The sequence below is a fragment of the Mesoplodon densirostris genome, chromosome 4 (assembly GCF_025265405.1).
Source record: "Mesoplodon densirostris isolate mMesDen1 chromosome 4, mMesDen1 primary haplotype, whole genome shotgun sequence".
Classification (NCBI taxonomy): domain Eukaryota; kingdom Metazoa; phylum Chordata; class Mammalia; order Artiodactyla; family Ziphiidae; genus Mesoplodon; species Mesoplodon densirostris.
Window position 1 is genome coordinate 16,375,987 of NC_082664.1, and position 13,728 is coordinate 16,389,714.

Consider the following 13,728-nt stretch of genomic DNA (forward strand, 5'->3'; position numbering starts at 1 on the left):
CATATTCATATGCATGTTAAAATGGAATGTATATGTGACCAGGAAGTAAGTACATTCCTATACAGCATTGAAAGAACCCACAAATATGCAGCAGCTTTTGCTTTTCACATAAAGGAAGACTGTATAAGAGAAGAAACCATAAATGGGCTATATTTATCTTTTGCATATTACTCTGACACTCGTGTTTCCACACCTCATCTAGTCTTGCACACTCCTGCTCACTAGTAACCTACTAAACTGTTCAGTGGCATATTTAATAATAATGGTTGGAAAGAAATGTGCTGCTCTTTTGGCCCTGAAAATATATCCTGTAGCACAGCATCTGTAATCCTATTATCTAGCCTTGCATTTCCATTATCCTCTTAACATTAAGAATCATTTTGGGGACTTCCCTGGCACTCCAGTGGTTAGGACTTGGCACTTTCACTTCTGTGGCCCAGGTTCAACCCCTGATCGGAGAACTAAGATCCCATAAGCCGCATGCACAGCCAAAAAAAAAAAAAAAAAAAATTCATTTTGCACATTTCCTCAGTCAAGAAGTATTATGAGAGAGGATATATGATGTATGGGCAGGGGGCGGTGCTAAATAAACTTATGCTAATGTCAGAAAAATAAGTGTTCATAAAATAAAATTTGCTTAAACTGAATGTTTGAGACACTGTATCTAAAAATTGCCATAGAAAGTTTAGAAGAATATAAAGATTGGAGCCTCTTTTTCTGTTCTGCTTATAATTTAGTATTTGTTTATCATAAAAATTATTTGTAATAGCCAATAATAAATGCTTCTTTTGGTTTGGGTTGTTATTTTCTTAGGTCAAAAGAAGGAGGAGCAGTCAAACTGTGGGATCAGGAACTGAGGCGATGCCGCGCCTTCAGGCTTGAGACAGGACAAGTCACAGATTGTGTCCGTTCCGTGTGCAGAGGCAAGGTAAGATGTTTGCTGAGGCATTGCAGTGCAGCAGACAGTAGAAAAGGGTTATTCCTGGGATTCTCTCACCTTCCGCCACTGGATGAAGAATAACTCAGAGATGGACTCGCGTGCCGGTTCTCTCCTGCCTCTTCTCTGCTGCTTTCTTTGCAGAAAGACAGGCAGCTGTTCTCCTAAGCACTGTATCTAAACCTCCTTATTTTCTTGCATCTGCTAATTCAACTCTGGTAGACAGCTGAATTTATTTGCCAGTTGACTCATTTTGATTAAAGCAGCTGTCTCCATGTGTTTAAAAAACACACATTGCTCTAAGGGCTTCCCTGGTGGCGCAGTGGTTGAGAGTCCGCCTGCCGATGCAGGGGACGGGGGTTCGTGCCCCGGTCCGGGAGGATCCCACATGCCGCGGAGCGGCTGGGCCCGTGAGCCATGGCCGCTGAGCCTGCGCGTCCGGAGCCTGTGCTCCGCAACGGGAGAGGCCACAACAGTGAGAGGCCCGCGTACCGCAAAAAAAATAAAAAAATAAAAAACACACATTGCTCTAAACAATTTGACCGTGCATGCACTCACAATAAGTGTATTTATAAATTACATACATGTATTATCCTGTCTGTGTATTAAATATTAGTTAAGCTTACTTTTATTTATAGTTCTTTTTAACTAAAATCCAATACTTTCTTCCTATATCCCAATGCACTTACACCTCTTTGGAGATCTTCAGACTAATATATCATAGTCAAAGTCAAAACTTCGATGACTGGAGAAGCGAGGTGTATTCTCTTCAGCGTGGGCTCGCACATACAGCCTGGCTCAGTGCTCTTGCAGGATGCGCCTCTGGTCATAGAAAGCTTTGCATGAGCTAATGGCTGGCTTGCTACTAAATTAGTCAAAGCAAAAAATTCTCTGAAAGTATGTTATTTTGGTTTTGGACCCAAATCCAATGTGTGTATGTTGAGTTTGGGGGTGCTTCCCACACACCACCAAACAATTCTCCAACACCAGCAGCGTGTCCAAAAATTCAACTAAGTTCTGACAGTATCTATCAGAGAAGGCATTGGATTCCACAGGTTGAAGGTTCAATCCTACAAGACCGCTCCCCTCACCACCACTTCAGATGCCACGTTCTTACCTATGCTTCTGACCGGCTGTACTTTGGGGTTCCCAACAACTCCTCCTGGACTTCAGACACCAGTCAGTTACCTGTCCTTCTGACCCACTGCCTATAAATTAGAGAGGGTTGTACAACCCCTCCTCGGGTTCAGTTATTTTGCTAGAGTGACTTACAGAGCTCAGAGAAACATGTTACTTACTGGATCACCAGTTTATTGTAAAAGGATATAACTCATGAACTGCCGGTTGTAGAACTGCACAAGGCAAGTTATATGGGGAGGGGAGAGGAGCTTCCATGACCACTCAGCCTGCATCTTCACGTGTGCAGCAACTTGCAAGCTCTCCAAACCCTGACCTTTTGGGTTTTTATGGAGGCTTCTTATATAGTCATAATTGATTAAATCTTTCACTGTTGGTAACTGATTCAACTTCTAGCCCCTCTCCCATCCCCGAGGTGGGGAGAGGAGAGAGTGAAACTGCCAGTCCCTAACCCCTAATCACATAGTTGGGTCTCCTGGCAACCAGCCCCCATCCTTTGGTGAGGTCCATAACAGAAGATACCCCTCTTTTGTTCATCACTTAGGAAATTCCAAGGGTTTTAGGAGCTTCATGCCAGTAAGCGGGGACAGACCAAATATATAGGCCATCCCCAAGTTCAAGTTTTTCGATTTTAAGATGGTGCAAAAATGATACAAATTCAGTAGAAACCATATTTCGAATTTTGAATTTTGATCTTGCCCTGGCTAGTGATGTGTGGTACAGTCCTCTCTCGTGATGCTGGGCAGCACAGCCAGCCACAGCCCCCGGTCAGCCGCCAGGGCCAACGATCAATTCACTTACAGCCATGCTGTCTGTACTGAGACGACCACTATGTTTTTCACTTTCAGGATAGTATTCAATAAACGACATGAGGTATCCAACACTTTATTATAAAATAGGCTTTGTGTTAGATGATTTTGCCCAACTGGAGGCTCAAGTAAGTGTCCTGAGCATGTTTAAGGTAGGCCAGGCTATCATGTTTGATAGGTTAGGTGTGTCAAATGCACTTTTAACTTATGACATTTTAAACTTATGATGGGCTTATCAGATGCAACCCCATCATAAGTTGAGGAAGATCTGTATATTTCTTACTCTAAGTCACAGTATCACATAGGCCAGTAGGTCGTTCTTATAGTATTAAGAAGAGCAACTGTGGTATTCCATTAAATATATTGGCCCCACTTGTGTTTCAGGGCAAGATACTAGTAGGGACAAGGAATGCTGAAATAATTGAAGTTGGAGAGAAAAATGCAGCATGTAATATTTTAGTTAACGGTCATGTGGATGGACCTATATGGGGACTGGCGACACATCCTTCCAGGGATTTTTTCCTTTCTGCTGCAGAAGATGGGACAGTGAGACTCTGGGACATTGCTGATAAAGTAGGTATAATTTTTTTAGAAGATGTTACAATTTCTAACAAGCAAAGTCCTAAGTTGCTAGCACTTAAAGAACTATCTCAGCATTGTGTTGAGAATTTGGGGGAGAAACTGGTTTACTTTGTAAGTACTCTGCTTAATGTAGTTCTCTGTGCTCTTTTGGTTCTTATGCAGAAGATGTTGAACAAAGTGAATTTGGGACATGCTGCTCGTACTGTGTGTTATAGCCCTGAAGGGGACATGGTGGCTATTGGAATGAAAAATGGAGAATTTATTATTTTACTTGTGAGCTCTCTAAAGATATGGGGAAAGAAGAGAGATAGACGATGTGCAATCCATGATATCAGGTTAGTCAACAAATGGAATGGTATGTCAAGGATACTCTTTAAATGACCCAGCTTGCATTTGGAAAAAAGGTCCTTAGTGCCTGTAGCATTTCAACACATCGTAAATTGTATGCTGAAATATGGCTGTTTGTATACTTATCTACTTCTCCTTACTAAATTATGAGTCCATTGGGCACCAGCCACAGTGCCTTATAATAGCAAGTATTCAGGGAATGTTTGATGAATAAGTATCACACGGGACATGTCCAGTAAGTTCATCCTGCCAAGACTTATCTTCCATCTGCCCTTAAAAGTCTGGAAAATTAGGGAGTTCCCTGGCAGTCCAGTGGGTAGGACTTGGTGCTTTCACTGCTGTGGCCCGGGTTCAATCCCTGGTCAGGGAACTAGGATACCGCAAGCCGCACGGCATGGCAAAAAAAAAAAAAAAAAAAAAAAAAAAAAAAGCCTGGAAGGGCTTCCCTGGTGGCGCAGTGGTTAAGAATCCGCCTGCCAATGCAGGGGACACAGGTTTGAGCCCTGGTCGGGGAAGATCCCACATGCTGTAGAGCAACTAAGCCCGTGCGCCACAACTACTGAGCCTGTGCTCTAGAGCCCGTGAGCCACAACTACGGAGCCCGTGTGCCGAGAGCATGTACTCCGCAACAAGAGAAGCCACGGCGATAAGAAGCCCGCGCACCACAACAGAGAGTAGCCTCCGCTCACCACTAGAGAAAGCTCGCATGCAGCAACGAAGACCCAATGCAGCCAAAATAAATAAATAAATAAAGCCTGGAAAATTAAAGTTATAAACCCAAACATCTCTTAGAAAGCCTGAAAAATTAAACTTATAACCCCAAACGTCTTTTACTTCTCTTCATCTCCACTGAATATATAGTTCATTCATTTAATCCATAGTCATTGAATAGTCTATGCCCCAGATTATGAATTAAAACTTTTCTTGAGCCTTTTTCAGTGCTTAAGCTTATATTAACAGTGGTTACCATTTACTGAGCACTTCTCTGTGATCAAGATTGATTATTGAATCCAGGTCTGTCAAAAGCTTGCACTGTTTTCACCAGTAAAACCGTTTTTACAAATGAAACCTTCCTCAGATCTTCAGCATATAAAACAGTGATTATGGCTTCCCTCAGCTCTCCAGTTTCCCAAAGGTACATCAGCAAGACTTACGGAGCATTTTCAAATAAACTGTCCCATACTGCTTTGCATCATCGATAGGCAAATAGTACTTTATTATTTTAAAATAACTTCTTCCAAGCTTCAAGTAGTATCACTTCATCTAATAACATGACATGAGTTAAGCTGGTCTGTGTCCCTTGCTATTAAGACATGATCTTTCCAGATGAAAGAATCCTATCGTACTGAATTACGTAATTTAGGAATATATGTAAATTGTTAGTGGCTTTTTAAAAACTGAGCTATTTTTAAAGAAATTAGGAGATGAAAATTCAGGAACCACTTAATGTTGAAGTAAAATATAAACCTTTTGTTTTATGTAACAGACAAATATCAGTATACACAGTCTGTTGTGCCTATCAGGTAAATCCGTTTGAGGCCATATCACACATTATTTATCTCAAATACTTATTTTTGAGAACTGAAAAGTCAGTGGTCTTAAGTGTTTATACTATTTCATGTGGTCTAATGCATCTTTTACATGTGATCTTTTGTTACATGTTCAGATTTAGTCCAGATTCCCGGTTTCTGGCAGTGGGTTCCAGTGAGAATTCAGTGGATTTTTATGACCTAACATTGGGTCCCACCCTTAACAGAATCAGCTACTGCAAAGACATTCCAAGCTTTGTCATTCAAATGGACTTCTCTGCAGATAGCAGACATCTCCAGGTACAGTATCAAGACTATGCGAATAGTCTTTACATTTTGCTAGTGAATGTGTTTAAAACTCCTCAGTTCCAGAGCTCAACTCTTGCCTTTTATTCACTACTATTCACTGTTTCTGCATAAATTCTTTACTAATCTATTCTTACCAGTCCTTTTCTTCATTTTTTTTGCTCACAGAGTTTTGTAGTCATGTTTTAGTCTTAATAATGTTAGAAATGTAAATCAAGTAGCACTTTTGCCAGTTTACTATAATCTACTTCTGGATTTTGCCTCTCACATGATGGAATTGTTCCATTTTAATATTATGAAAGGTCTCCACTGGTTGCTATAAACGGCATGTCTATGAAGTGCCTTCAGGAAAACACCTTATGGATCAGGCTGCCATTGACAGAATTACTTGGGCTACATGGACAAGGTAAATATTTCATATATCAGAAGGGAAGATAGGAAAACTGGAAAATCCTATTTCTGAACAGTTAGAGCCATTCCCACTAAGGAACAGTAATTGAGGTTTAAGTTTTTGTTACCATCTTGAATTCTTCCTAAGAAGAGAATGATATACTTACTCATGCTGGGACCCCTTTTGATCAAATATATTTCTATGCTTTATCAGTTCTTTTAATTAAAGGAAATCAAAGTTGTGACTTTAAAGATGCCCTGATACTTCCTTAACATAAGTAGGTTTAATAACAGACAATGAAAACATGTATTGGGTACTGTTAGGCAACTGTATTATTTCCCTATCTAAAGGAATGCTATTGATAGCAGCTGTTAGAAATGAAACCTTATAAAATGGGTTCAAATTTGCTGGCTGTAGAACAGATAACCATGCATAACCATCAATGAAAATGAAAAATGCCATCAACACTTTTCATTTTAAAATAGTTCTATCAGTTATCATTAAGTATTAACTGACTTTTTAAAGGATTAATCTATAAACCCTTAAAATTATAGAACTTCATTGAGAAAAGGTGTGTGTACTGGGGGTGAGGGAGTGCCATCCCGGCAGGTTCAGGCTTCCAGGTAACCCCTTCCCATAACTTATTCCTGTGTTTAAATAACGTAACTAGGTACTCAGAGGTTAATTACCAGGAAACGCTTCCAGTTTGGTAAACCTGTGTGCGCTATGGTGGACTCTTTTACCCCTTCCCTCTAGCATCCTAGGGGATGAAGTTGTGGGAATCTGGTCCAGACATGCTGAGAAAGCCGATGTCACCTGCGCCTGCGTCTCTCATTCAGCAATCAGCCTTGTGACAGGAGATGACTTTGGCATGCTTAAGTTATTTGACTTCCCATGTCCTGAAAAATTTGTAAGTTTACGTTGGGTTTAGTATTTTATGTAACTTTACTCCTGATTTAGACTTCTGATCATTAGTACTTTTCCCCACATAATAGCTAAAATGTTACTGTCTCATGATTTGAAAATACTTGTAAATTTGTGATTCTAAAATTTTCTCCAAACTTCCTAAATCCATTACTCTGAAATAAAAGCGATTAGAAATTATCTCCCCTTGCCCCCAAACCACGCCATCTTTGCAAACTATCCTGTGATTAGTCTTTTATCAAACCCTTAATCAATCTGTTACCAAATTTCAAATGCTTTTCAATGCAGATCCATGACGAATTCTGAGAAAGCATTTCATCATTAGCTGTGCTCCAAACTGCTTTCTCTCTCCACAGCATTCGTGATGGAGATAATGGCTCCTGATTAAGAACCTTTGACTTCGGTGTTCATCACACACCCTGAGCTTTGTTCTTGTTTTTTAGGCGAAGCACAAAAGGTTCTTGGGTCATTCACCCCATGTGACAAATATTCGATTTACCAGTGGTGATCGACATGTTATTAGTGCTGGAGGTGATGACTGCAGGTTGGTAACTTTCTCAGCCCAAGAAGAGCAGGGACTGTCTTTTACTAGTTAAGAGATTATTACTATTTCTTCAGTTTATGGACTCAGCTAGTCATCATGATTAAGGTCGCCTAACCGGATGGCTCCTTGGGGTCACATACTATGTAAATACAGAATAAAAGGAGTTGAAAGAGTAAAGTTTTTACACATGTATGATTTGAAAGCTTAATTAAAAACATTATAAACTGTTCTGAAAATCTAGAAATATAATGAACTCACTGCAGTTCTTTCTCTGATTGCAGTTTATTTGTCTGGAAATGTGTACATATGCCTCATTGAAAGATATGGATGCTGAGAAGACTTCATAAAGTAACAGCCTTGAGAAACCAGACTACACAAGAGGAAAAAAACCAGAACCAAACGCTGCACGGTCATGTGGTGCTAACTTAAGACTGTAACAGGGATTTATCCAAATTTGTCAAAATAGTAGAAAGATTGATAAGTTCAAAATATTTGTTATATGCACCAGATAACTGTCCATAATCCATACACTGCCAGATAATTACATTTCAAGGAGGGACTGAATAAATATTTGCTGGTAAAAGCCACCCCCCATTTTAGGGAGGATGCAGATTTGGCAGACTTCCTGGGGAGGTTTGGGAGACAGTGCTCCTCAAAGAAACGAACCAAAACCTTAAAAACCCAACTTGGATAATTTTCTTCCTCTTCTTAGCAAACCTTTTTCTTTTTAGAATTTATATTTTATTTTCAAGTTTCAATCGTTTAATAAAATATTTTATCCTTATGTTCACATAAGGAAATACACCATCACCCTAAAGGATCACAGGTTTTAAAAGGCAAACATTATTTTCCCTAAGAAAACACACACAGGCTTTACTGGAGAATATGATGCTTCCTAAGCATTAATAAAGTCCTGTTTATACAGGATATTTTTCTCCTGGAAATTTTAAATTCAGGAACAAATCCAAAGTTCGTAGTGTATGATCACTACATTTTCATTTTTGAGCTGTCAATCTTATGTTCAGAATTCATCTCTATAATTGAAAGAGTAAAATATGATCATGGCCTCATTAATGAAAAAGTAGTATGATGAACATTTCCAGGGGTGTACAGTTTAAGGTTTTATATAGCAATAGTATTTAACTGGCAGAGAATACTAAATATTTAAAGATGTAGTCTAATAGAAACATTAACATGTAAACTAAAGCATTAAGTTCACATTTACAAAGTTATACAGTTTAGTAACTCTTGAAATAAAATTTTTGTAGCCTTTTTTTTCTATTGGAAAAACTTGTTTAGTTAGATGTATGTCACCCCATCGGCTGACTTCCAAAAGGAATGAAGATAGGTCCACTTGTAAAACTCGTCTATAAAAATTCCTTTTTGGTGGATTGGGGCTGAACTCTTAGATCTTTACTCCTATTCACTTTAAATGCTGCCAAAGATCAGTACTTGCCATTCAGGAACTTGCTGTTTCGCTTATCTGTAGTTTCCTGAAGACTGGAAGTTCTGCAGACCGCTATTTAAAAATATATTTTTCTAAGTATGAAGAAGATTAAGATGCTCTTTTGGTCCTATAATTTTTACTTTAATGTGTTAATTATCTTCGTAGCATAATAGACCCCTTCTTCAGGTTTCTGGAAATCTGTTTTCTATGTGCAACACCTTGTAAATAATAAAAACAGAAATGGCTGCATTTTATCATGGAAAGCCTAAGCAGTGATTGAACCTGGCCAGTTTTAAAGCTCTTAATAGCTGTGTCTGAAGGACTGATTGGGGTGTTTGTTAAGAAGCTTGAAACATTAAGATCATTTTCTTTCATTTTTCTTATCAATGGATTCTCCTAAACTAAGCCCAATTTGAGAAAACACTAATATTAAGTTTCTATTCATGTGTATTGTAAAGGAGCAGCCAATAAATTAGAGCAAGAAATTCCCATGAACCACACTCACCTCTCCCTCTATTTTTGAGGCTGTTGCAGTTTCAAATTTTCCTTCTGAGTCAAGTTCACCTGCTTTTGGCTAAAGAGAAATTCCAGTTCCTTTACAGTGCGGGTAGAAACTCTTAACTATAACCTTAAGCAAATAAACTATATAGGATAAAATTGCTTGCACTGCATTTTTGTTCTTCCCAGTGGCCAACCTGATAAGCCAGCCTGAATCACTGTTGTCAGTTTCCCGATTAAAGGTCACGTTGATCTTAAGTAGTCATCCCACAGCCACCTTGCTTATAGCAGCCATCAACTAAGGGAAGGTGAATAACCACAGTAGGCCATGTAGATTATGCCCTATGTTTTTTTAACCCAGAGAATTATTTTTGTGTGCAGTATTTGACTAAACTCCCGAATTTGTAACCTGAGCCTTCTCCTAGCACCTTTAGTCCTGTTTCTGGCAGATGCATGCCAAAGCACCCTCTGAACCCTGGTTCCACTGTGGAATGCTAGCCACGTCTGTTCCCTTATTTTTGGTGATCTTTTTCGATGATGGTTCATTTTGGACCAAGTTACCCAAGAGATATTTTAGAGTCAACCTTAGCTTGCCCATAAACCATAGCAACTGAAGGAAAAAACTCTTAAATTTGTCTCCAGGCTGTGTCTATTAAATAGCAAAAAAACAATATGATTTCAGCATGTTTTTATTCCCCTGTAAAATGGCTGAACTAAAACCACTTTAAGCTCTTGTTTCCCAGTTATGTTCTTTACAGTGAAATTATGAGAATGCAACTATACTCCATTTATAAGTAATGATACTAAAAAGTCTGTTTAAATTTCTGGAAATACAATTTAAAACAAATTTCTTCTGCACAGATGTAAAGCATCTCAAGTAAGTTAACACTGGAATGAAAAAATACCTTCAATTCAATGAAGAAAACATTTTAGAATGAAGTGGAATTGTCATTCATTTCACCCAAGCCTAACTAACTACATGATAGCTTTATGCATGCTCTTGTGTGCACTGTCTTTTCCTAATGTTTCAAGTCTTATAAGCACAGCAAAGTGCAACTTAAAAGATGGTTTAATAACTGGATAATTCTTTCTTCTCTCAATGGAAAAGAGATGATGGCCACAAGGCTGCTGGTTTTAGGCTCTGAAACGTGGATTTTTACACACGTAGTTTTATTATCCCTTGGGTATATGACTAAGCAAGTCAATGAACTTTTTTTTTAATAGTTTAATTTGGTCCTGAGAATATTTTGAGTCTTTACTATCCCTTTTGCATTAACCAACTTTTAGTTTTACTTTTTAAAAAACTACATCGTCTTTAAAATCAGTGATCCGTTATTTAATTCTAAAGCATTGGACACTTCTTGCCTTAACAGTTTTAAAACCACATACACAAAAGCCTATTTTCATTCAGTATTCCAAAAGTTTAATCCTATTTTACAGTTTACCCATCTGATCTCTGTAATTATACAGTCTGTCATTTAAAAAAAATCTAACTTTTACATTTAAAAAATTATCTTCAGTAATAACTATATTTTCTGTGGAGTTAGTTACTTCTGAGAATGTTATTTTTCAGAATGTAAGAATATATATGTATAGCTATAATCTTGTGAGTTTAAAGTTTGTTCTGATACCTTATGTATATACTTGTAAAAAAATTTTGTATAATTTTGTGATAATGTAGATCCCAAAATATTTATTTAAAAAACATATGTTAACAGTAAATGAAGGCATTTTAAGGAACTGTTCCTATTTTTTGCCCTTGCCATTCCAACTGTTTCACCCTACACGCCCCACCTCACTCATCCTTTCTCAGAAAGCAAGGGACTGAGATATTTGGGAACCATTTACCAAAGCAGCACTCAACCCAAGAAGCTTGTATTATCATGTTTTTCATACTAAATTCACTTTAAAAGTTCGGCTGAATAACTGTCTTAAGCCACCTCAACACTTTGGGCCACTCCTGTTTTCAGAGTCGAAGAAGACAGCAATCCAACTTTTGGAATAAGGACACTGCCCTCATACAGCTCTCTACACACACAGCAACGCTGTAGCCTGAAACTGGATTATCAGGACTAACAGTGATACCACCAACACTGTAAATGCTGATACTTGAACACAGCAGTTTCACACACAAACATGCCTCAAATGTTTTAATAGAATTCAGCTTCTCCTGAAACTATCTTTCCATAGTCAAAACAAAACAAAAAAAAAACACCCAATGTTAAAATCACTTAATAAACGTACAAACTTGAAAAATTAGACACTTCAGATAGATAGGCAATAAACTTCATTATTATGAAAGCAACATATTCCAAGTTTCAAAGATTTGACAAATTCTGTAGAATGTCTTTCATCAGTAATGGAAACTTTCCAATTCCATAGTCTTCTGCCAGGTAGGACTGGGTGTCATTCACTGAATAAAAAAAACCAAAAATTTTTTCAAATAACTGCTTTAATTAACATCAGTTAAGAGAAGTTGAGTATTTTCAGACAATGAATATTTGGTTCTAATACTAACATATGCATTTAAATTTACAGGCCACAGTAAAAATATTTTGAAATTTACTTTCAATGTTTTACAATTACTAATGTCTAAGAAAACTGATGTGAGATTTGTAAGCAGTATAACTCTTGAAGGCCTTAAGTTTATGTTCACATAGTATGTTCAGAAGTTAAAGAAAAATCTGATGTGGAGATGATCTAGGTAAACAAGCGATTGCTGAATGAGACAAAATTTGGTTTATGTAGTAGATTATTTTTCCAAAGGACCCTTAATTGAACAGCAGAGAAAAACCAAAGTGATTAAGTTTCCCCCAAATTTGTATGCTTATAAATTTAAGAAACTAGATACTAGAAAAGCATTTGAAATGACATTAGAAAAACTGATGTTAACCTTTACCTGGTTTGAGGTCGAATCCATTTCAAGGCATGTCGTGGTGGTACAGTAATGGTGGGATGATAAAATGTACAGTCAGGTCTTGTACACTGAGTGTTAAATCTACAGTGCTAAAGAGAGAGAACAGTTTCAACATCTGCAAAGCTAATACAAAAAACCACAGCAATCTGAGATGACAGTAACCAGCCCACCATAAGGTTAATGGGGCAGCAGAGATGATCTGCAACTTCCGCTTTCATACACCCCTGAAGCCCTGAAAAATGGACCCCCACCAAGGCACAAAATCCTAATGAAAGAGTAACGGCAAGTTAAGTTTCAAAAGGGACTTTCATAAGTAATACAAACTGCCTCTTATCAATGTACTAACCACCCCGCACATACTGCCCCACATCCCTTATATTCCACCCTCATCTATGCCCAACTGCAGTTGGGGAAGTAAAGGCCTTTCGTACGGTTTCCAGGCTGCTCTTTCAAAGAGAAGATGATTCATGCTGAGCAACTAAACAGCTGGAGACACATCAACCAATCTTTAGTACCCAGACAATTAAAACCATGGTACAAGTATGGATGGTATCATTAAGTACTACTGGATTTCATCATCTCAGTTCTGGCATGAGGGCTGCGGGAGGGGGAACACACGCAGGGGCAAAGAAGAATGGAAAGTGACCGGCGAAAGTGAGCTTCATTCTCCTAAGAGATTAGGCTACTGACATTAAATCGGTTCAGACAGCTTGGCCTAATGGGCCAGACGCGGGCTCAGGGACAACTAAGGAATAACTTAAAGATCTTAAAAACCATAACATAAACTCTAACAAAAAAGTTAAACAGGGCCTCCCTGGTGGCGCAGTGGTTGAGAGTCCGCCTGCCGATGCAGGGGATACAGGTTCGTGCCCCGGTCTGGGAGGATCCCATATGCCGCGGAGCGGCTGGGCCCGTGAGCCATGGCCGCTGAGCCTGCGCATCCGGAGCCTGTGCTCCGCAACGGGAGAGGCCACAACAGTGAGAGGCCCGCGTACGGCAAAAAAAAAAAAAAAAAAGTTAAACATGGGGGTGGGGGTGGGGGTGGGGGTGGGGGAAGGAAGACAGTATAGTTTGCTAGTGACCTTACAAGCTCAGAATTGAGAAGTTACCACTAAATTCATTTTTGGGAAAATGAAAGTTCTTACTTTTGGATGATAGAAGGGACATTCCATTTTCTTACAAGCAGGGAAGTAACGGCAGAGCTGATTACTAGAAGGTGGCGCTGGTGTTGAAACTGCTGACAAAAATAAGGACAGAGGTGAAATTTATTTGGCAAAAGAATTTTTAATGCAGTCTGCTGATACTTTTATGGGACCCACTTTTAAGTTAAAACACGAGATTTATATATTCATTAGTCAA

At 38.6% G+C, this 13,728-nt stretch overlaps 2 protein-coding genes across 11 annotated transcripts in view; one reads left to right on the top strand and one right to left on the bottom strand.

Annotated features, from left to right (window-relative positions):
- EML5 (EMAP like 5) overlaps positions 1 to 7,825 on the top strand; it is a 164,124-nt gene extending 156,299 nt beyond the window's left edge. For all 3 annotated transcript variants that reach the window (XM_060097957.1, XM_060097956.1, XM_060097955.1), the window contains 8 exons: positions 814 to 928; positions 3,268 to 3,456; positions 3,628 to 3,800; positions 5,480 to 5,642; positions 5,951 to 6,054; positions 6,796 to 6,949; positions 7,407 to 7,507; positions 7,789 to 7,825. In XM_060097957.1, coding sequence (XP_059953940.1) covers positions 814 to 928; positions 3,268 to 3,456; positions 3,628 to 3,800; positions 5,480 to 5,642; positions 5,951 to 6,054; positions 6,796 to 6,949; positions 7,407 to 7,507; positions 7,789 to 7,825 — 1,036 coding nt within the window. The remainder of the gene's footprint in view (positions 1 to 813; positions 929 to 3,267; positions 3,457 to 3,627; positions 3,801 to 5,479; positions 5,643 to 5,950; positions 6,055 to 6,795; positions 6,950 to 7,406; positions 7,508 to 7,788) is intronic.
- Positions 7,826 to 10,125: 2,300 nt separating this feature from the next.
- ZC3H14 (zinc finger CCCH-type containing 14) overlaps positions 10,126 to 13,728 on the bottom strand; it is a 42,840-nt gene continuing 39,237 nt past the window's right edge. For 6 of the 8 annotated variants that reach the window (XM_060095744.1, XM_060095741.1, XM_060095742.1 and 3 more), the window contains 3 exons: positions 13,515 to 13,606; positions 12,352 to 12,458; positions 10,126 to 11,865 (listed from right to left, as the gene is read on the bottom strand). In XM_060095744.1, the coding sequence (XP_059951727.1) occupies positions 11,859 to 11,865; positions 12,352 to 12,458; positions 13,515 to 13,606 (206 nt within the window). In that variant the 3' untranslated portion in view covers positions 10,126 to 11,858. The remainder of the gene's footprint in view (positions 11,866 to 12,351; positions 12,459 to 13,514; positions 13,607 to 13,728) is intronic. The other 2 variants (XM_060095743.1, XM_060095740.1) reach the window with 1 other exon arrangement.